Source organism: Vigna umbellata, chromosome 3 (genome assembly GCF_029865625.1).
Source record: "Vigna umbellata cultivar VRB3 chromosome 3, Vumbellata_1.0, whole genome shotgun sequence".
NCBI lineage: Eukaryota > Viridiplantae > Streptophyta > Magnoliopsida > Fabales > Fabaceae > Vigna > Vigna umbellata.
This window is the reverse complement of record NC_142167.1, coordinates 23163966-23187461: the sequence shown is the minus strand read 5'-3', so window position 1 is coordinate 23187461 and position 23496 is coordinate 23163966. Positions and strand designations below refer to the sequence as shown.

At 33.9% G+C, this 23496-nt stretch overlaps 3 protein-coding genes across 7 annotated transcripts; 2 read left to right on the top strand and 1 right to left on the bottom strand.

Annotated features, from left to right (window-relative positions):
- The first annotated feature begins 1527 nt into the window (after positions 1-1527).
- On the top strand, positions 1528-2853 carry LOC124847532 (replicase polyprotein 1ab protein). Its single transcript, XM_047325042.2, has 4 exons — positions 1528-2091; positions 2178-2231; positions 2319-2444; positions 2525-2853. Exons 1-4 carry the CDS (start codon positions 1723-1725, stop codon positions 2711-2713), a joined length of 738 nt encoding a protein of 245 aa, XP_047180998.1. The 5' UTR covers positions 1528-1722; the 3' UTR covers positions 2714-2853.
- Positions 2854-3143: 290 nt separating this feature from the next.
- SGR2 (shoot gravitropism 2 (SGR2)) lies at positions 3144-18461 on the bottom strand. Of its 5 annotated transcripts, none has more exons than XM_047325036.2 (20): positions 18009-18457; positions 17732-17832; positions 17279-17620; positions 16809-16880; positions 16129-16281; positions 15612-15665; positions 15264-15434; positions 14336-14485; positions 13310-13375; positions 12724-13227; positions 11953-12022; positions 11770-11858; positions 11306-11378; positions 10111-10213; positions 8904-8997; positions 8760-8822; positions 8001-8049; positions 6912-7009; positions 6277-6323; positions 3144-3582 (listed from the first exon to the last, which is right to left on the bottom strand). In XM_047325036.2, exons 1-20 carry the CDS (start codon positions 18187-18189, stop codon positions 3309-3311), a joined length of 2754 nt encoding a protein of 917 aa, XP_047180992.2. In that variant the 5' UTR covers positions 18190-18457; the 3' UTR covers positions 3144-3308. The 5 variants fall into 5 exon arrangements, with proteins under 5 accessions (XP_047180992.2, XP_047180993.2, XP_047180994.2 ...); XM_047325037.2 differs by having other exon boundaries at positions 15612-15662; XM_047325038.2 differs by having other exon boundaries at positions 18033-18174.
- A 565-nt stretch (positions 18462-19026) lies between these two features.
- LOC124847533 (Ribosomal L18p/L5e family protein) lies at positions 19027-20978 on the top strand. The gene is made up of 3 exons (XM_047325043.2): positions 19027-19177; positions 19351-19533; positions 20486-20978. The coding sequence occupies exons 2-3, from the start codon at positions 19351-19353 to the stop codon at positions 20879-20881; spliced, it is 579 nt and encodes a 192-aa protein (XP_047180999.1). The 5' UTR covers positions 19027-19177; the 3' UTR covers positions 20882-20978.
- The last annotated feature ends 2518 nt before the right edge of the window (positions 20979-23496 follow it).

Genomic DNA, 23496 nt, shown 5'->3' with positions numbered 1-23496 from the left:
TCACACGTGACCACTGACCAGAATGGGATTATGTAAACAGAATACTAGTAGTCCTTGTCCTCGTGGATAAGAAATTTCAATATATATGAACAAGAAGAATAGTCTTTCGATGTTTCTATAAATAAAATATTAATTTAATCTTGGTTTAATACCTCTCTTTTGGTCTCTCGAAAGGGGCAAATGTTCAATTGGGTCCTATCTTTTTTTAGAAATTCAATGTGGTCCCAAATTTTGTAAAAAGTGTGCAATCAAGTCCTTTTTGGAAACGGCGTTGATTTTTTAACGGAGCAGCTGACAGGGTGGACTGAAGTTAGCTACGTGGCTGTGTGAGGGTAATACGTGACTGTGTGAGGGTGATACGTGGCTGTGAGAGGGTAATATTACTGAGGTTAAGAAATTAGGGTTTGAGTTAGAGAGAAATTGGTGTTTGAGATACGAATGACTTCTTCTGAAGGGTGTTCGTCGTGTTCGAAAAGTACCGCGAGGCCAGCCCTCCACCTGCAGAAACCATAACCAAAAACAAAAACCAAAACCCAGAGATCCAGCGGCCAACCTCGGCGAAGTTTCGTTGATCTCCGCAAACCTGTCGCTCGAGACCCACCGCGCGAACCACCATCGAAACCCCAAGGGTCGCGCCTCTGCCGCTGTGTCGCTCACAAGCTCCGCTGCTGCGGACCACCCCAAAGCTGTCGCAAGTTGTCCCAACGTGAAAGAAAGGAAGCTGCCATATGGTTGCAGAGCAGCGCCGAAGGAGAAGAAGAGAAGGGAAAACTATATCTTTCCCTCACATGAGCGTGACGAAGCAGACATAAGAAGAAGAGGGTAGAAAGAAATTGGGATTTCCAATTTAGGGTTCATAATCCTTTCAGATTGGGAGTTTTCCCTCTTAATTCTAATTTTAATTAGGTTCCTAATTTTCAAATTTAGGATTTTTCGAATTAGGAAAACCACGTATTACCCTCACACAGTCACTTAGCAAACTTCAGTCCACCATGTCAGCTGTTCCGTTAAAAAATTAATGTCGTTTCCAAAAAGGACTTGATTGCACACTTTTTACAAAATTTGGGACGACATTGAACTTCTAAAAAAAAGGTAGGACCTAATTGAATATTTGTCCCCTTTCGAGGGACCAAAAGAGGTATTAAACCTTTAATCTTTTTAACTTGGGAAATCTTTATTTATGGATAATAGTTTTTATTGAACTTTTAGTGTTCTGATTAAAAAGAACTCAATCACGACTTAATAACAATTCAGTGTTTATCTATTTATAATGTTTTTTTTCTCATTGAGCTTTTATTGTTCATTAAAAAAACTCAGTCATAACTTAATCACAATTCAGTGTTGTTTTTCAAATAAATTTTCAGTTAACTTAGGGCTGTTTTTTTTAGTGAACTTTTTTGTGTTGGTTATGCGAGAATAGTAATTTGATTTCTTTAATTTTTAGTCATAAAAGTCTATATAATTTTTTTTATGTAAGGATAAAAAAATAATTTAAAAACATAAATATGTAGGTATTGTTTGGTTTAGATGATAGCAGAACATAATGGGTGAAATGAAATTAAGGTAATTAATATAAAATAAATAAATAAATAAATAAACAGGAGAAAATATATTATAATAATTATGGTGATAGAGTAAAATAGAGAGATACATTACATATAGCGCGAGGTGAGTTGAGTTGAAGGAGGGGATGAGGGGAGCGTGAAGTGTGAGACAGAGAAAATGATGGCGGCAACGGTGCCTGTGCGGTGGCAACCACCGAGCGCTAGGTTTAGGGCTGAGTCTGTGGTGAAGAGGAGAGGGAGGGTGACACTGAAAGCCTTCGGTAATGGAAATGGAAAGGGTAAGGGCAGGGGAGACACGGATAGGGTTTGGAGGGAGGCATGGAGAAGTGCCAACGATGGCTTTGAGCGCTTCGTGTTCGAAGCCAGGAAGACCGCCGAACGCATCGACCGCCGCTATTCCCTTTCACGCCGTCTCTCTTCCGTCGCCAGGGCCGCCGCTGACCGAGCCCGAGAGATTGATCGTGAATTTGAGATTGGACAGCGCTACCGCACTTTAAGCATCGATTTCCAAAGGAACTGGCCCAAGGTCAGTGAGTGTATGTTTTTGTATATTGGTATGATGGATGAATGTGATTATGTGATTGATTTGATTGTGATTTTGCACCGGTGCAGTACAGGAAGCAGCTCAACGATTTTCTCGACAGTCCTATCGGAAAGAGTTTCGCTGTAAGTAAATCCGCGCTTCTTTCTATCAGTATATAACGCAACCATATTTCATTTCACACTTAATTTCGACTGGTTATCACTGCTCAGACGCTTTTCTTCATCTGGTTCGCACTTTCTGGTTGGCTTTTTCGGATTCTGATAATCGCAACATGGGTACTTCCATTTGCTGGGCCTCTTCTCATTGGAACCTTGGCCAACTCCTTAGTTATCAAGGTACCCATCCTATCCCATTATTCTCAATCTCTGCTACTTTATGTTGTACTCTAATTTAAATTCAAATTCAAACTGGACAGGGATCCTGTCCGGCTTGCAAGATGCAGTTTACTGGCTACAAGAACCAAGTAATTCGATGTACAGGCTGTGGAAACATCGTGTGGCAGCCTAAAGGCGGTAACGGGGATTTCTTTTCAAGAGGGGCAGGTGGTAGAACCAATTCAAGATCAGATCCTGACATTATTGATGTCGACTTCGAGGAGAAGTGAAGCTACCATCAATCCATTTCGCTCTGTTAAACGTAGTATTCTTTCTTTCTGTGTTGGCACCTTTCTCTACAATTCTACTTTGTTGTTCTTACATACCAAGTTAGTTCACATTTATGCACCTGTAAATTCTTTTATCTTCATGTTATGAGTACAAGAAATGGATACCAAACAAAAGGAAACAGGGAAACAAAAAGAATAAAAGAAACAATTTCTTGGGGAACTATACCTTCTCGTTATCTCTGCAGAAAACAGTATTTGGTTAGGTAAGTAGGTAGAATCATTTTTTCGTCAAACTCTTATACTAAGTTACCAATCGTGGTGCAGAAGGAAATTTCCTTTATTTCCTCTAATATTTTGTTATTCCATATATATGTTGGAAATAGTCTGTCTAATTCAACACTACACAAGCCAGCTATATGAAGCAACCCTATGATGCAGATCCGTCTACTATACATTCTTTCGCAAAATTACACAATCTCGATTACATTGAGTAGAGTCGGTAACCGCAAGTTGAGATGGATGTTAATATCATATGAACATGTACAATTGAATCGCAGTGCAGGTAACCTTGAGGGATTCACCAGCAGCCATGCATTTAGTAATTAGGCGCAGTGTGCTTCTGCAGAACCTTCTTAGCTTTGCTGGAGAAGCTTCGGACCATAACCTTGTCCGAGAAAGTTAACGGAAGATCTTCCTCTATAGTGTCTCTGGGTTCATACCAGCCAACAGAGGTACTCTCGTGTTTTGATTTGTCCATGCTAGGTACGATTGACAAATCGGGATCTTCTATTATATCTTGATCTTCTGGTGTATCTCGATACAGGTGTTTTAATATGAAAAGTGCGGTATCATAGTCCCGCCAATAGTTTCTGCCAATCAGAAAGAAAGATTAAACACGGCAGTAGTAAAAGCAAGCGGACATAAATGGCAAATCTGTCAAAATAAATTCTCATGTAGTTGAATTAATGGATAGGCTTCTTTAAGTACATTAAACATTCATAATTAGCTAATAATACTGCCTTATTGCATAACGAGGGAGGAAAATTCATTGAAACCAGACGAGAATGCAGAGAATATTAAACATGCAAGTATACTGAGCAAAAACAGATCGAAACAGGAACCAGGCTTAACAAATGCAGCACAAAATATGATGAGAAACAGACTCAAAATATAGGACCTGAATCATTTCAGTCACCACATTGCATTTGATTTTATTGACAGTTTCACATGTGACTCCGACCCAACAATTGCGCCATCAACCAGGCAATTGGATAAAGAAAACTTATGCTACTCAGAACAGTCATAAGTTGTGATTTCTGTTTAATTACATTTTATTATTCCTTTTTTTTTCTCTCAAATCCCAATTTTGTCAATTTAGTTTTCTTTGGTAAGACCGTTTAAATACATAATGAATAGCGTGACACATTTCATCTGACGTGGTTGATTTTATTTGACGCAGAGGAAGCTTCATTTTCTTCAGTACCCCGTATCCTCACATAAGCTTCCAGTATTTTTCTTCCTCCAACCAACATACCATCTTTCATCAAAACCTCCTCCACTCTACACGTTTTTTTTATCATCAGTGCACCTCCCGCAAGAAAACCAATCTCTCATGCAACCTTCACCATCATCTTTTTCCTCCCATCCATTCGAAACCACCATCAAACAATATTCATCTTGATCATACAATCGCGTTCAACATCAGAACCGTCAATTTAGTTCTTTTTGGTAAGATCGTTTAAATAGAACACAGTGAATAGCGTGGCACAGTTCCTCTGACGTGGTCCATTTTATTTGACATAGAGGAAAGTTTCATTTTCTTCAACACCCCGTACCCTCAAATAAGCTTCCACTATTTTTCTTCCTCCAACCAATACACCATCTTTCATCAAAACCTCCACTCTACATGTTTTTATCATCACTGCACCTCCCGCAAGAAAACCAATCTCTCATGCAACCTTCACCATCAACTTCTTCCTCCCATCCATTCCAAACCACCAGCAAACAACATTCATCTTTATCATACAATCACGTTCAACATCAGAACCTAGAGTGAGAAATGGAGAAACTAATGATGTGAGATGGTGCTCTGCTGCCCAACACTCACTTTTTTCTCTCCACCCCAATGCGAGGTACACACACCAGGAGCATACCTCTTCTTCCCTAACTCTTATCCCACACATAACTTCTTCTTCCAGGACCACCATTGAAGCCATCCTGCTACTCCCCTCACAACCCTCATTTCTTCCGTCTCTTTTCCCCTATATCCCTCCCCACCCATCCTCATCATAACCCATCTGATTCTCACTTCCATTCACTCTTGAAGAGGCACAACAGAACACTAGTCACACCCAACACACATCATGCCTTCTTCTTCATCATCTTCTCCATTTCTTCCATCAGAGGCACAACCCATAGCTTCCAAACACTGGCGAGACTCTGATGAGCTCCAACCATCAACGCGTCGACGATAGAGACTTCGTTGTGGCCACCACTGCGATGTGTTTTTTTGTTGACCATTCCTCCTCTGCCGTAGCCACCGCGAGCACCTCCTTACCTCACCTTGCGTTCGAACTGCAGCGCGCTTTCCCCCACTCGGATTTGCCTTCCATCACCACACCCACTGAGAAGAGCCACCATGCCTCAACTCCCTGGATCCTATCCACGTTAGCCATTGGGCATTATTCCATTTTCCTCAATTTCTTCTCCGCCCTAGCCCACTGGCTGTTTCCTTTTTCACTGCTTCACTATAATTCCTTTGACTTCGGAGCTTGCATTCCACTAGTCGTTGTGGTTGTCAAAACCAAAATCGTGGGTGTAGGAGGTTCTACCACGGTCATAAACCATATTTTCCTCTATTTTGATTTAAAACTAAAAATCCACATCACATTAAATAAACAAGACGCATCAAATAAAACAGGTCACATCAAATGAACTGGGCCACCCTGTAGACCATGTTAACTATTTAAACAGTCCTAAACTAATAAAAATTAAGACTTAATTGACATAAAAAAGGAAATAGTACCAAATTGAACAAACTCAACATAAATAGGGACTAAGTCAGTATTTAAGCCTAGTTTTATATGAATAAAAAATTTCTTGAGGAGGGAGGGACGCTGTTTCTAAACACATTTCTTAAATTTAAAATTTAAATATAGTAGAAGGATGGACCTCCACGGAAGAGCACTAGAAAGAACAACCGTATGCAACCATACAATAATAAGCTAAGAGATTGTTTCCACGACTAAAATCGGCAGCCACAAGGTAGAACAAGATAGGATGTTTGGTTGTGCATCCAATACAATATTTGGGGCATTCCTATTCATTTTGGGATGGACATTCCGAAATGTAAAATATACACTATGGAAAACCATTCTGGAATGAATGAAGTGTCCAAAAATGTCATTGGAGTTAAAAAAGAAAAGGCTCACAAGACAAGTATTAAATTTTAAAAGAAAAATACCATCTCAACCGGTGATAGAATATAACCCAATTGCCTTATTCACTCCAGTTCTAATATAACTACAACTCTACAAGAATGTCATAGTTATAAACACACTTACGTATGTGCTCCAATTGCTTGCAGATATGGATGCTCAAAGGTCTTGTCCTGCATACAATTTATGAAGAAAAAGTGAAATTGATAACAGATAAACACCATATCGGACAGAAAACTAAATGAAAGAAACTAAAAGCAGTCATTATTTGGAAAGAACCGTAAAGTAATCCCATTCCCTTTCAAACATGTTCCTGTTAAATTATTTTGATTCCATAATTTCAACTTTTAACGTCTTGGTACTTGAGATATTTTTCATGGAAATACCAAGATCTCCTTGAAAAGAAGCAAAGCACTTTACAACCAGAAAGGTGTACTTCAACACTTTTGTTTCACCAGGCCCCTGGTACCGTGACGTGAGGTATCTGACTTCTGGGGTTTGCATCTACAGAGGCAAAGCATTTATTTAACCAATTGACAGAAGGGCCCTCACTCAATACAAGGTCTGGTCATTACATTGACTTATCTGTAGGCAATTTTGACTTATCCTGGAAAAGGAATGCTCGATAGTACATATAGCCAAGGACATGATGGAGACTTCATTTACACCGAAGAGTTTATAAATCAGTTGTGTTCTATGTTCTCATTTTGCACCATACTAGAGACACAAGATCGCAGTAGCTAATTAGAACAACTTCTTACCTGAAGCATGTGATCAATCCGACCACTCTTGCTTCCTGTTAACCTTTCTATCATGAAAGATCCATATGATGTCTCTTCTTCCTCTTCCGAACTCTCCCCTTCAATACAAAAAGGCAATAATTTGAACAAAAATACAAGAAAACCATTGTCACATTGATGTTGCAGCATCAAGAAAAATAAATAGTTAGACATGTTGGTTCTCCTCTAAATTGACGAGCTGCACTTCGGAGAGTAAAACCAGTTAGAACCACGATGGAAAATTAGCAGTTGAAATTGTGATTAAGTACGTGTACACACATAACAAATTAGCAGTTTCAACCATTGGTTTTTCAATTAACAATTATAACCCTACACTTAATCCCATAAGGCACACCACACCCATTAGAGAAGTAAATTCCTTTGATAAACAGAAGACTGTTATAGTTGCAAAATTAGCATCAAACACATAACCTTTTTGGAACTGCTATTGTTTTTGTAAACACAAACTTCATAATCAAAACCATGCATGAAAATATATTTCTACATTAGGATCTAATCCCACAAGCATTGGATGAAATGTCAGTCGGAGCTCATCTAAGATCATAGTTTAAGATTTAGTATGAAAAATTTGGCAAGCAGGCCCCTTAAGTAATAAAAAATGAGTTCAGTACTATTCTCCAGGATTATTAACAGATTACAATACAGTCCTAAAGACTTCAACACCTTTTATTTTGATTGCGTTTAATATTTGCCAAAAAGTCAGTCAACGAAACTCACTGCCTACCAGAACCACAACTTATTTACCCAGTGCAAGTAGCATTGTTAATGTTTATTTCATTTTTTGGAAGGGGACATTTCTTATCTTAAGTCAATTGCAGCGAGGCTAGACATTGAAAAAACATTTAAAGCTAAATGATAAAATCATTCAAATACTTGTCGAAAGAAAAATCCTTCTAAGTTGACCACAAGTGGAAAGCCACAAAGATTACAATCTCCCTTTTAACATCCATTAAAGCAGTGATTCTAAAAGGGATAGAATTCTAAATATCATGAATATGAAATTCATAAAAAAGGTTATTAAACAAAAATGAACATAGATGACTATGTTACCTTCTGAGTTATCAAATTTCCTCGACTGGCACAATGTGATTACCTTGTCCTGCTTAGAGAACAGAAATTATAATCATTACCATGCACAAGACTAGAAAATAAAATATCAAAGATCGTGTTTTTTATGTTCAGTCTGGAAGACTTATTATAAATTACGTGTATCTTTTGTTTCAATTATGCATGTTAGAGAAAAATATTACACTGTGTTTTCTGTACATAATAATTAGGGCTTGTAACAAAACTTTAACTAAGCTTAGCTTATTGGTACATTTCTATTTCCATCAAGAATTGCTAACCTGACAATGAAAAACCAGAGTCCTAAAACCCACTTCAAAGCAAGCAACTTATAAAGCAATAAAAAATAAATAATTAATGATCATCCACTACTTATGTTCTAACATTTCTTATCGTTTCACCCTTCATTTCCTACACTGCAGCTAAAGGGGATAACTATTGCTACTTTTTATGTACTCCTGTTAAAATCCTTTCATTCTTTATTAATGACAACTACAACAACGACCATCTATATATACTTCTTGAGCAAGTCAAATGAAATATCAAAAGCCAAAGTGGAATGATAGAATATTCTAAAAGACATTTTATTTTTTTAAGGAGAAAATTGGATTAATTGTAACATGAGAGAATAATAAAAAATTAACGTGCAATTATAATTGAAACATATATTCTTTTCACTTAACCTTTAAACTTTTGTCATCTCTTACATTTAGTTATTTTTCTGTACAAAAAAGAGGAGCTCACCCTTGCAGAAATCATATAATTCTTTACTGAGTGAGTTCGAACTGCTAAGTCTTCAGTAAATTCCTACATCAAGATTTAGAGCATTATTTGAGATGGATATTATGGTCCAAAGCAGTCACAATTCTGTAATCTTCGTTGCCCCACCTGAAATCCAATGTGCAACCTTTTCCCTCCTCTGTGATATGGAATCAAAACTGGTCGTTGGCTGATGTATTCTTTACACACAAGTGGCTCTATCCTGTGATGAATTTTAAAAATAGCATATCACACATTATTTAGGCAGAAGACAATATTTAAATAGAAATGCTTTGCAAATTAATGTTTGAAGCACTATCTATCATTCCACATATTAATGTTAGGGAAAGGAAAAGAAAACCAGCAAACAATAACTAGGTATATTACTGGGATGAAAAATATATTATGCAAGCAATAGCTTAACATAAAACTTCTATTTATTCTAATAATTACTAATTACATCAGGTACTATAGCAGCTTCGAAAATCCCTAGTGCACTAACAGATTGAAACCTACTAAAATAAGGAAACAAATAAAAACAGACTTAAATATGTTTCTTGTGTCTGTAATATACTAATTTAATGGTTTTGATCTCCATTAACTAATAATTTTGATGTGGCAACCATCTACTGCAGAACACACCTGATGTTTCTTAAATACTAAGGACTAAAATGAATATCTTATGATATAAGAAATGTCGATATCAATGGTTTACAGTTTCGTAAGAACTAAAAAAAGGCGCTTAATAACTAAAATTGTAAAATAAAAATTCGTTGGGACCCAAACCATAAGAAAAATTTAAGGACTAAAACATAATATAGGTATATTTAAGCCAAAAAGAAAATTAAATATAATCTAAATATAGCCCATGTATTCTTCACCATTTTATTAGTAAAAAGGAAGCTTCTAATTTCCAATTACCAACAATTTTGGTGTATCATTAAATGATATATATGTTTATTTCTCAACCTTGATATTACTCTTATCATAAGAGAAAGAGAAATACTACGTGTACAACGAAGTGAAAAAGAGAAAGGAGAGAAAAGTATTACATGTTATTAGTGATATCATAGAGATAGATACAGAGGAAAAAGTAGTGTCCTATACTACTAAAAAATGTTGTATGAATATCTGCTTATCATAATCCATACATTAGAATGGTTGCTCCATACAATGTATGAATTTAGAAAACAAAAAGAATCAGGGCACCGAAACAATCAAAGGAATATTGTACAAATAAACTAATGGTAAGAAATTAAATTACAAGGTTCACTAGTGACTACGGTAGTCATTTAATCACTATGGATACTTCATTGGGATTGAAATCTTATCAAACCTGTATGCTACTGGATCATAGGGGTGAAAAATGTTGAATAACTGCCGACAAGCTGGCATCTCTTCTCTTATATTTTCCTGCTCCCAGTATTCTTGTCCTTTACCTGAAACAAACAAGAAAAAATACATAGCAATCAACCTAGATGCATATGATTAAAAACTGGATGTTATTATGACTGGCACTTGTAATCATAACTTTTTTTCCTGATAAAAGCACATAAAGTGTTTTAACATTAATTTAATAAAACCAAACAAAATTGAATGGAGATTGTTAGTACAAAAAAACACACAACGAAAGTTTATCAGTGTTAGAATACATGACAAAATTTCAATAGTATAGCAACAACTGTACTTTACAATTAATTTGAATATATCTTAGGTTACCTCTCAAGATTAGTCCCTATATTTCTTTACCCCAATGATTCATTAATCAGTTAGAATTATGATCTAGCATTAGCATAAATAAAGGCCAATTTTTTATGTTTTTGTATCACATTGGAAAACATCATACGTTATGAACCTCACCAAGAGATTCCAATATTAAAGGTCTATTATACAAGGAGGCAAATGAACCAACGGGATGTAATGGGTGACTGGTAACTGGAAAACCCAGTTAGTAAAGGAGGTGGTAAGAGTAGTTAGAGAGGTCTATTCAAAAATTTGAGAGTTGAGTATGATTTTCTTTCGAACAGGAGATGGGGAAGTATTTATTTGAGATGCTAATAACCTGTTTTCACAGTTGTAGTAGAAGAAGGGGTTTCCCTTGGCAAAGAGGAATAACAGAATCTCTCTCGTTATCTTCCCCTTCATATGTCTTTCATAATCTTCATATCATATCAAGACAACATTAACTTTACAGTATGGAGTTTCTTTTAGTTTCTTTTCCATCCTATATACCTACCACAAACAAGTATCCGAGTGGCACCATCCTCTGCAACCTTTTTGGCAAGCTCTCTAAAAATCTAAAACTCCACCTTATCTCAACAACTACTTTTCTCTTCCAACTAGTTGCCTCTCTTTCCATGATTTGCTTCCAGCTTCAAGTCAATCTTAAATTCTACTGATTTTAAGTACAAATTTCATTGTTTAGAATTCACATCAAATCAAAGCCAACGAACACTATATAGAAGGAGCCTCTTCAAGATTGATCAAGATCTGCAATAAAATGTAAAATACTATATAAAAGACTTGCTTACCAATGCCTATGCGAATATTACGAAGTGCAAGAAATACACCAAGTGGAGATCCAACAGCAAAGAATGTATCGACCTGGCATAAATGCAGTTAAACAAATGAACAATAAGATAAATGGGGCTCTTTTTTGTTCTTGTCCTCAGGAAAATACTTTTTTAAGAAATAAAAAACATATCTAAAAACATTATAGTGATTATATAAGCATTTTAGGAGACGAAAAGAAAAAACCTCAAAAAAATTATTTTCTACTTTCTGCAGGAACTAAAGATAGTCGCTTTAATAAAGGCCTAAAATAAGCTGTATCCTGGAATAATTTTGATCTTAACCTGAACTACTAAATATTTAATGTAGTAATTAACAATGGGCTGTCTTTTGTTAGTGTTGAATCTGTTAAATGCAAATCCCAAGAACACATTTAAGTGTTATACACAGATGACAGAATCCAAGTTCGTATCTCTTTCCGTACCTCGAACTGAAGCTTTGTGTACTTTATATATGGGGTATAACTCTTTGGTGCATCTTGTATGGCAGGTGACTTTTTAGATAACTTCTGTACTGTCATTGTGCAAAAAGCATGTAAGCATCCTTATTTGCTGTGTGGTAAATAAAAAACAATGAAACATCTCAAGTCAAAAAAATCAGTAATTACCAGAATGTAATTCTTCCTCGGTTTGATTAATGCTATGACGTGATTCCAGTTCAGCTTTCAATGAATCAATCTAAACAATTAAAGTTGGATAGTCACAACATACGAACTAAATATAGACAAGGAGGATTCTGGTAATTAACATGACGACCTTGGTTTGCTAATTACTTTCCCTATAAACTTAAGTGTGACAAACAAACTTCCATTCACGTTGACTAAAACCCAAGGTTGTATTATAGAACAAATGAAATTGGGACAGTTGGTGAGAAGAAAGATTTATAGAACCAACAAAACAATGGGGGAAAATGAGGCATATATCTCCATCATATATAGACTTCTACACTTAATCAATATACGGTTCCCTATAACGTGAGGACTATAAAATATTAGCCTGCTCCTAATCTATAAATAGGGTAAACTGGTGGTTGACATGGTATAAGCCATTCATGATCAGTGAAATTCCCTCATTCTTTTTTATTAAAATTAAATTTTAGCACAAATATCATACCCTTAAACGTTATTGCAAGTTACAAATAGATCATTACTCAACATGAACCTATAACAACTTAAAGATAATTTCATTTGAAACATGTTGCACTGCCATTGAACATTCTTGCTTCATCTTAAAGGAGTTACGGTGTTAACAGTAAGGTTGTTTTCATATTTACATTCTCTCAATCCTTCTCACTCTCTTTAAAGGGAAGAGCAGGCTATAAAGGACCAACAAAAACAATTTTTTTTCTAAAACTGGAAAAAGTACAACTAGAAACTAACCTCTTCTCTGAGCTTGTTTATTACTTCATCTTTATTTCTTGAAACTTTACATTCGTCCTTATCTGCTGGCAACCCGACATTCATGCTCTCAGGCTCATCCAATGCACCCTTTTTTTCAACTTCCGTGTAGCTGGAATCAGAAAGGAACTCAGAAACATCTCCCTTGTTATTTGGTTCCACAAAGCTAGGTTCTGCAGAAAATTCATGTACACTTGATAACTCAGGACCTAAAACTGAGGACTCCTCACAATATTCTGCCTCCATATCTGGACTAGTATGTTGAGTACCCTTATTTTCTTCAGAGGGACTCACCATACTAAAAGTGTCATCCGGATTGATAAGTGAGTTCTGCGTATAATTATATTCCTTATTAGGGAGTGAGTTTTCGTTTTGATCATGTTCCTTATACATCCATTCCATAGGAAATGGAGATGATAGATTATCTTGATGGCAAAGGATATCATATGAGAGAACACTTCCCAGAGAATGACCATATAATGAAACCTACACAAGTCAGCATGAAGTGAACCACTGTAGACATTGAAAATGTAGAGGGGAAATGAAGGAAATCTACTCATTGAAGTACCTTTCCATCATATCCAGGATTCCTTTTGAGAAACTTCAGATATAATCGATTCAGTTGGTTAGATACCTAAAGAGGTGTAAATTCCCAGGTCAATCTCTATTACAATGGTATAAAATGCAACTTTTAAAAACAACCTATATTCAACCACTGAAAAAAAATAAAAAAAATGATTGTGCATCTAGTTTTTAAAAATTATATCTGCAGTGTAACTACACATAATCCTAAAAGGAAAAGGTTTCATTTATGTATTGCAGCATAGTTTTGAAATTGAAAAATATGTTTGGAAACAAGCATGTACATGCAAGGGAGTTTCTAGATATAAAACTTCCTTGAGCTCTTAGAAAATGGAATTTGGGATTTATGGATTCTAAACGAAGCTACAGCAAGATTAGATGAATGAAGAAACAACCAACTATTGTTTGAATGAATTTCTAAGACTATGTTCCATCAACAATACAACTGAAAATGTCAGAAAATGAGAGGAAAAGAGAGTAAAGGTCAAGATGATTCATTGAGTTCCACTGTAGTGTTCTCAAACATCACATGTCAGGGAAGCTACAGTTTGTTTTACCTTTTTTTTTATATATTCAATGAAAGACAGTTTCATCATTTACATTGAACTAGACAAGCATTGAGAGCCAAATACATAGTTTAAGAAAAAAAGTTAAGTAATCATTTTTTTAGCTTTATCATTCAAGAAAAGTACCAATATAAATAACAGTCCAAATAATTATTTCTTAAATTCCAGAAGGATTAAAAACACAAAAATAAGAATTTACTTAGCCAAACAACTCAAAACAATAGTGATTGAGCAACGTATTGAGCTATTACAGTCAATTGAAACCAGATTAGCAGCGTGTGATGAATAAAAGCACACCACGTATCATTGCTGTCAAGATCATTAATGCTTTGCTTAGTTTATTTAAATGTACAAAAAGAGGGTTAATACCAAGTGACGAACAAGGACCCACAAACAATATAATTAAATGAAGATTCAGAGCCACTCAAAAAAATATGAAAACATACCGAGTCAATTATGTCTTGACAGTAAATTGGGCTCATGTAGTATAATACATCATGAACAGTTGCACTCAATGTGACTCGCAATCCCCGCACTCCATCTAATGTTATTTTTTCAACAGCAGTTTCACCACTCAGCTTCAAACCTTTTCTCCACTTGATAACATGAAATAGTCAATTAGTTAGAATTAAATAAAGGGAAGATCATGACTAACACTAGCGAACCTAATAAATAAGGGTATCAGGTTTCTGTGTATGTTCTATTTACATAGTCATTCAAGCATTAACTTCATACGGAATGATCTCAAGGATTCTCAGTGGCCCTAAACATGTATGTGACTGGTTTATGTTTTGACATTTCTTTGGTGTTTAATTTTGGTTGATTCAATAGGATTTCTCTTTCCTACGTCATCATAGCTTGTTCAAGTAGCTAAACAACTTCGAAAATAAGTGACACAAAAGTAAAAAAAATATTGTAAAATTACCAAGTCCATACTACATTCCGATTCTACCTAACATAGTTTCATTATTCCTTAAAATGCTGCATAATTTACTGTAATTATTTTTAATCCAATCGAATATATTACTCAAGGAAACTAAAATGTGAAAATACCCCAAATTCTCAATATTGGGTAAGAAAGGGAAGCACGTGAAATTGACAATCAAAAACTAAGATTTCAAGGAGATTTATAGATTTAATGCAAGTTTCTTACTGTGAAGTACAAGTTACAATTCAGGAATAAGGTCTTCAGATCCACAGTACATATCTCAATATAATAACTACAGATTAGCACATACTCAGCTTCAATTTTAACCCTAACCGCAAAAATAAGGTCCAGTGTACAAAAAAAGGGAAAATCTAGGCGAGATATAGGGATAAGTTGTATAGAGAAGGGAAAAACACCCTCAAAACAGAGAATAAAATATTGAATACCTGGCATGGAATAAAGAGGACCCTTTGGGTGCCACGCTGATGAGCAGTAAGGTGCTGCTCTGCAAGACTTGCTGTAATATGCCGGAAATTGCCCACATCATCAACCAAATTGGATTTTTCCAACCTTTGGCCAATACCATGAACCATAAATACCAAGTGACGAACAGGGACCTACAAACAATTACTGTCATGTAATTGACATCAAATAAACCAAGGCAGGACTGGGGAGCTATATCTGATAAATTCAGTTTTCTGAAAACAGAGTTCCCCCAGGTGTCAGCAGAAACGTAACAACTGTGACGAGACTGGTGAGAGACATAAGTATAATAATGATAATAATCTTGATACCTGAGAGCAGTAATCATCCATGGCCTCCTCCTTCTGCTGTCTTAGTTCATCCTGCTAAAAGTTCCAACTTAATAACAATAGAAATATCTGTATTTATGTCCTTCCAAAAAATGCACATACAGTTTGTTAATGACTATCCACAATATGAAATCAAATGCATAAAAAATGAGATACATGTTATATATATATATATATATATATATAAATGTAATCATAAGAAACATAGTAATATTTTCCCATTTCAATAATCACTTACACTGAATGTGATATACTTGCTGATTTTCTATCTAATATAAAATGTGTTAAATAATATTTGATTGGGGTATGGTAGACATGACAATGTGTATGTCAGCACAAACACACCTTTAGAATCACAAAAATAGAAGATCAAATTACATAGCAAAATTAGGATATCACTTGTGCTCTCCCACGTAAAGAATGAGGAAAACTCTAATGGCATACTGTCTGTATCTACATGTTATTATAGCAATAAAGGAGGGGAATAAAAATAGAAAACCTGGGTTGGTTTTGGAGAATTTGATGGAGAGTAACCACGTCTAAGCTTGATTGCATTTCCAGTAAAACTAACAAAACTAGAAAAGCCAGAAGCATCAATATTTAGCCAGGCCTCCCAGGTGTCATCTTCTCCTGTGAAAAGGGCATGCAGGCCCTGCATTTTCAACACCAAAATACAATAATGCAACAGATATTGGTAATAAAATTCAATCCACAACTCTAAATAAATGGCTTAAATATGTTGTATGCCCTATAAACATTTAAAATGTTAACCTTTAGACCCTCAAGAAAATATTGCTTCTTTTGTCTCTTTGCTTTGGAAATGTGTTATATGTGGTTTTCGTTCTTCACTGAAAAAATGCCTCTTTGTAGTCTCCACTTAAGGAAGTAGTGACCACAGACAGTTCTATAAATGGGAGATCAAAATGAAATTGTTTATCTAGGGACTAATGACAAACATTGCTCTATTTACAAGGATTACATATATATATATATATATATTTAACCCAAATAAATAGTATCATTTTTTTTTAAAGAATCTGCATACCTGAGTGGAGCCTTGCAAATCAAAGGAAATTGTTTATCTAGGGACTAATGACAAACATTGCTCTATTTACAAGGATTACATATATATATTTAACCCAAATAAATAGTATCATTTTTTTTAAAGAATCTGCATACCAGAATGGAGCCTTGCAAATCAACTCGAGCAGCGAAAAGTCCTGATGGTTGGAATGTCCTTCGGTGCCAAACCTATAGAAATCAATAAGAAATAAATCTTTCACTTTCTGAAGCAATAAAGAAAACAAACTGAAATCTGCCCATTTTAATTGAAACCCAGCAAAAAAACAGTATTTCAAATGCTTTATTTGCCTGTCGTTTCTTGATTTTCCTACTTTGCTTTCACCTCTTTTAGGCTTACAACATACCTTCTGATCCTAATCTCATAAATTTTCATCCAATAAAATATAAATAAATAACAATTAAGAAACAAAGAAATAGATAGTTAGAAAAACCCGGGCATTTACCTAGTAATTGAAGTGCAATAGTTGTGCTGAACACATTTTCGTAATCGTGTGCCAGAACAGCATTTTCGTAATTGGAAAAGGAAATCACGCATTAAAATGAATAATTTGAATAATCATACAGACCTGACTTCGATAAGCAATCTCTAGCTGTTCAGCAACATCTTCACGAAGTGGTAGCCAATCCAGCCCCCCTTTACGTGCAAACCAATGGCCTCTTAGGACACGTCTGTTTTCTCCGTACCAATAAACAGGGAAACAATGTCTGGAAACCAAGTCTACCTCGTACAGTCCTCCCTTTACAGGGACACCAACCCTCTCTTCTTCTATTTCATAGAGTTGAGATGGTTCAGTACGTCCCAAAAAAGATCCAGTATCTGACTTTGTACTGGAACTTTGCCGTTCTCTTGGGCCTTCACTGCATTCCGCATACTCCCTCCACCAACTAGAAAGCAGTTCTTCCTCTCTCTATCAATCCATATACAAGAAAGAATCTCAATATCTAAAGGTCACAAGATTGATGATTGAAATAAAAGAGCAATACTACGAAATATTAAAGTATACATTTCATAAAATGACCTGCAAGAAAGATGCTTCAATGGCTAGAGAATCTCTCATGCCAAAACGAAAATAGTCACTCTTGCCTACAATCTCTGTTCGTGGGACAGACGCTGCCAACTCTGTTCGAAAAAAATTTATTGTTTACGAATGCGGCGGAGTGGGTAATGAGTAATAACAATCAAGAATGCGTGTCTCCAGAATCCAGATGAATAGAGAGATAGTTACTATTTCTATAAATATAATGTGAGCACTGAATTGAAATTCTAAAACCCTAGCGATGGAATTAGACAGATACCGTTGGGAGCGAGAGGGATCTTACAAAAGTACCACCTAACATCACCGCCATCAGAGGGGCTAGACGTCTGCGCCAGATACTTCTGCCTCGCTTTAGAGTGTTCGATCACATCCTCCAATCTCGCAATGTTAGAAGGCGTGTTTTTCAGTAAGTCAGGCCGAATCTCTTCCCTTTCCGCCATCGCCGCCGTGGTTTCCACCGCCAACAAGCAAAGAATCCTTCACTTCTACTCTGCCTCCCCCTCTCTCTTTCTCTCACTGTTCTCTAATAATCAGTATTATAAATACTAAGAATTAGCAAACAAAGGAAAGAAACATCGAAAGACAGAGAGCGATGGCATGCGTTGAACATCAGGTGAATTGAATTCAATGCATTTACACCTTACACCCCGACACCGCTCTACGTATATAACTTTTCCTCCCAACCCCCTTTCCTAACAGAACTCACTCTAAAACAACAACTGTTGAGTATAACTAAAACATAATTAAATTAAATATACTGACAATCTTCCATTAATGTTTTAAACAACCTTTTAATTTAATGACAAACAAAATACTTTTCAATTATTAATGCTATAACGTTCCACTCAAACAAAATATTCGAATGCAAGATATTCAACTGCCATTTTAAAGAAAATAAATATGGAATAATAAAATGTTATCTGTATTTCCAATTTTTAGGTTAACAGACGCCAAAGATATCTGTTTGAATTTCATATATTGTAGATATTGTAAATAATTCTATTTTCAAATTATAATTAACAACTCGTCTCAATTAGTCAAATGCAAAATATAACTAATAAAGAATAAAAGCTGAGACTGCCAAAATAACTAAAATGAAAACTTATTGAAATTTACAAAGAATGTAAAACGAATAAAATATCACTCGTATTATACTTTTTCCATTTAAAAAAAATACTAAAATAAAAATATAACCAAATCATATATATTTATTTATTATTTCTTAAAAAAAGAATAAGGAAGGAACTGCAAAAAATAAAATAAAATAAAGGGAAAAAAGAAAAGTGTTACATTATCGTCGTCCATCGGTTAATCCCTAACTTTTGTCGCTGTCTTTCGACTCGCACACTCTGCCGCCTCCTTTTCGCCGGCGATTTTCTCTGTTCCGACACCGGAATCCTCCCGCCATCACTTCGACCGCAGCCTCCGGTTCGTTCTCATTCTCCATCCCTCCTTCCCTCTTTCTTCATCTTGTTTAATTTCTTGTTCCCTGCACGCGTGATCTATCATTGGTTGCGGTCTGCATTTTGTTATGGAATCAGAAAAGTCTAACACTGTCTCCACTCCACTTGTTCTCGTCGGCGACTTGATTTGAGGTACAGATGAGTTGCTCTTCCGGAACAGTATTATCAGTATGTGCATCACTCTCTTCTCCGCTGCCTCCGTCTCGCACGCCCAATTCCAATTCCAATTTACTTTCGTTTTCATGGCTTTCTTCATTTCCCTCATTAACTTTGAGTGCATCTCGCTCCGCTAAAAACCCTTCCAATCCCTCACGCTCCCAGGTAACAAAAGTCCTCTCCCACTTTTCTATTTTTTACTATTTATTTATTTGTATCTATTAAATACTATCAGAGTTTAATCAAGGAATACGAATCATTGCTCTTCCTCTTCAGCAATCAATATTGTCATGTCCTCTCTCTTCGGTTAACTATTAAATTTAATTTCCCCATTCATAATCTGTCAGTCTGTTGATGTCACAGAAGAAAAGGGTGAGATGAGTTTGGAATTAATACATACATTTTTTTCATCTCTCTGTGAGATACTAAAACTGCTGTAAAAGATAAGAGATGAAGAATGAAAAATTAAAGGATGTAGTGATAGTATTATTTCGTCAACATGAAAATAGTAGAGTCTTCAGCAGTGTTATGATTACAGAAATATTCCAAAACAAGTAACAGATTATAAAATCGGGCGGATGAATTTTCCATCTCCAAGTAAAACTATTTTGATCCCCAGAAAATTCCCTAATTCTCCCTTTGGGTTTCAATTCTCACATTAAATTTTTGTTTTGGCTATTCAAAACTCTGGAGACGATTTTTTTTTTTACTAATAAATAGATACTCAAACTCATTCCATTGTGTTCTTTTTCTCTGTCAAAGCATCCAATTTCTAAATTTTCGTTTGTAATTGAACTTCCCAATGAAATTCTTAGCATTCATAATTATCCACTTTACTTATTTCTCTTGCCTCATCCTTTCTCTCGTACCCGTTCCAATTTATCTTCTGAGTTTGCCCTTACGTTGATTGTATCTGCGTGACAGTCTCCTCCTCTTGGAATGGAGTAATACAACAAGCTTATTTTAGAATATTGTTGTTGTTAGAATTAACCAATGAAAGACATTGTAGAAGGAGCACCCTGAAACTTCTGTTGGGGGTTGTGAATTGTGAAATATGAACATTTGGCATGAAGTAAAACAATTTATGCTCTAAATATTTTTCTCTTAACATGTGTAGGATTCTTTCATTCGAGCTGCCTATACCCGAAGATCTCGTGGTGAAGCTGCAAAGAAGCCAAGCAGGAAATCATGGAAGCAAAGGACAGATATGTACATGAGACCATTCTTGTTAAATGTTTTCTTCTCAAAAAGATTTATTCATGCCAAAGTGGTACACCGTGGAACAAGCAAAGTCATATGTGTTGCTACCACAAACGCTAAGGATCTTCGAAACTCCCTTCCATCCTTGATAGATCATGACGCATGTAGAGTAGTTGGAAGGCTTATTGCCGAGCGATCAATGGAAGCTGATGTATTTGCAGTGGCGTATGAACCCAGAAAGGATGAAAGAATTGAAGGTAGACTAGGGATCGTTCTTGATACAATTAAGGAAAACGGGATTATTTTTATTTGACCTCATTTTGAACTACTAGTAGTGTAACAGATATTATTTGATTGTTTATGGTTCATTTCTGCATTAATTTGCTAGTTGATGAATTAAAATTTTGTTATTCTTTTGTTAGATATCTATAACAATCTATTACAATATATACAAACAAACGACCACTAAATTTACCCATCCACCCATTTAAATCCTTGACACGTGTTAAATTTTTAGGTTTTTCTGTATAATCACCGCTCTTCTGTCCATTACCCAATCTATATAAGAGTGTAATAGTTTTATTTGAATAAAATTTAATTAAATTATAAATGATTTAATCAAGTTGAATAGAGTGACCCATCAATATCCTCAATAAAATTTAACTCACACTTTAAATAAAAAAACTATAAATCAAATTATGCATTAAAAATCTAACATTGAATATATAATAACATTAAAAAATATATAAAAAATTTACACACATATTACTTTAATATTTTAAATTAAAATTTATGTTTCAATTGATTAAGTTGTTAACATTTACTATGTTAACATTTAAGTATTAGTGACTTTAATTATTGTGCACATAATATATTATACTGGCAAAAAGAGTATATAAATATATGTTTGATTTATACATTTGAAAGATATATGTTTGAATAAAACAAAACAAAAGTACATGAACTTGACATGTTTTTAGGTTACAAACCTATGCAAAACAGAAATAGAATAAATATTTTTGGAAACTATCAAAACAAGTAAGACGAATCTTCAGAAATTTATATCAAGAAAAAAATGGATAATGATAATATTTCCACGGTTAATATTAGAAGATTATGAAACCACTGAACGGTAATTATGTCACTCCAAAAGGTTAAGATGCAATATGAGTACTCTAATGTAGTATTTATTACAATCAAATAGTACATTTATATTTCACTTGAAAATACACAATAGTAAGAAGTTTATAATACGTTTTCAATAAAAAATACACTAAAAACAAATTGTGTAATTGAATCACCCGCAATAATACTAAAAAAATCAAATTAATTAAAACTTGACACGCTTTTAGACAACAAATATAGAGTAAAACAAATAGTCAATACAATTTAAGGAAGAGTTAATTAAAATAATTAAATTAAAAAGTTAATTATAATGAACAGTATTTTTGCATATTCATGAAAAAGCTTTATTTTTTCAAAATATTTCGCATTTTGTAAAAGATTTTTTTTTTCAAAATTGTCTAAAATTTTAATTTATAGATTATATAGATGTACAATACTTTATTCATTTTAAAAAATTATATCATAATATAATTTGTTTATATATATAATAAATAATATATATAATTATTTCATGCTTTTTCACACGTTTCATCCTGATATTTCAAAATAACAAAAAAAAAGTAGTTAGATTTTACGCAATAAATAATTATATTAAAATAAAACACAACGACGTACTAATTAGGTCATTATTTTATATGGAAGTCTGTTATTATTATTATATTTCTTTATCTTTTCTTGAAAGTTCCATCATTAAAAGTACTTTTTAACAAAATTTCATCTCACAATATAAATATTTATTATGTAAAGTATTAATTATAAGACTTAATTGCACTTTTTTGTTCTTTAATTTGGTTGAAAATGAAAAAAAGAAAAAACGTAATTTTTTTTTGTTTGATTGGTTCTTCAATTTTAAAAAATTAACAAATTATAGAATTTCGTTGTATTAATATATTTATACACGTGTTTTAAAATTATCATATATCAAAGTTATTGTCGTGTGCATGTGATAATAATCTTATATATAATATTACAAGGGAGGTGTTACTGTCATATCCATATTTTATTTAGTTTTCATATATAAAATTTTGATTTAATTTTTTTTTAAATTAAAGAACATTGTTTGTATCTAAAATGAGATGAAATTAATAAATTAAACTAAATTGTAACTTATATATATATATATATATATATATATATATATATATATATATATATATAAAAGTTGGAATTAAACTTACTTATTAATTTAATAACACTTTTTAAAAGATAACACTCTTTACTTTTAAACAGAATTAAGTTAAAATTTTATATATAAGACTAAATTAAATATAAATCAAAATTAAAATTAAATTAAGTTAAAATTTTAGATATAAAACTAAATTAAATATAAAACATGGTTACTGACATAATAATAAAACAATATCAATAAAAAATAAAATAAAAACTGATATGTATGTTACTGATGTTTTAACAGAAAAAATCTAATTACATCATTTTTAAAACAAGATAACTTAATTGTTCCAAATAAGGATTATAAGTTTTCTTTTTAATATTTTAAATTAATTAATCGAGAAAAAGAGTAATTAAGTCTATTAAAACATAGTTGAAAATTAATCTGTTTTGCAGTTGAAAAAAAAAATAATCTTATTTGTAAAATTATATATATATATATATATATATAAATATATATATATATAATTTTAATGGTTACCTGATCACTGGTCTGGTTGATAGCAAATCTGGGTCACAAATCGACGACAGGGAACTATGTGCAAAAAAAGAGACCAGACATCTTTTATTTATTTTATTTGTCAAAAATAAAAATAAAAAACTAGGAACTGCACAAATAAAAATAAAAAAGGG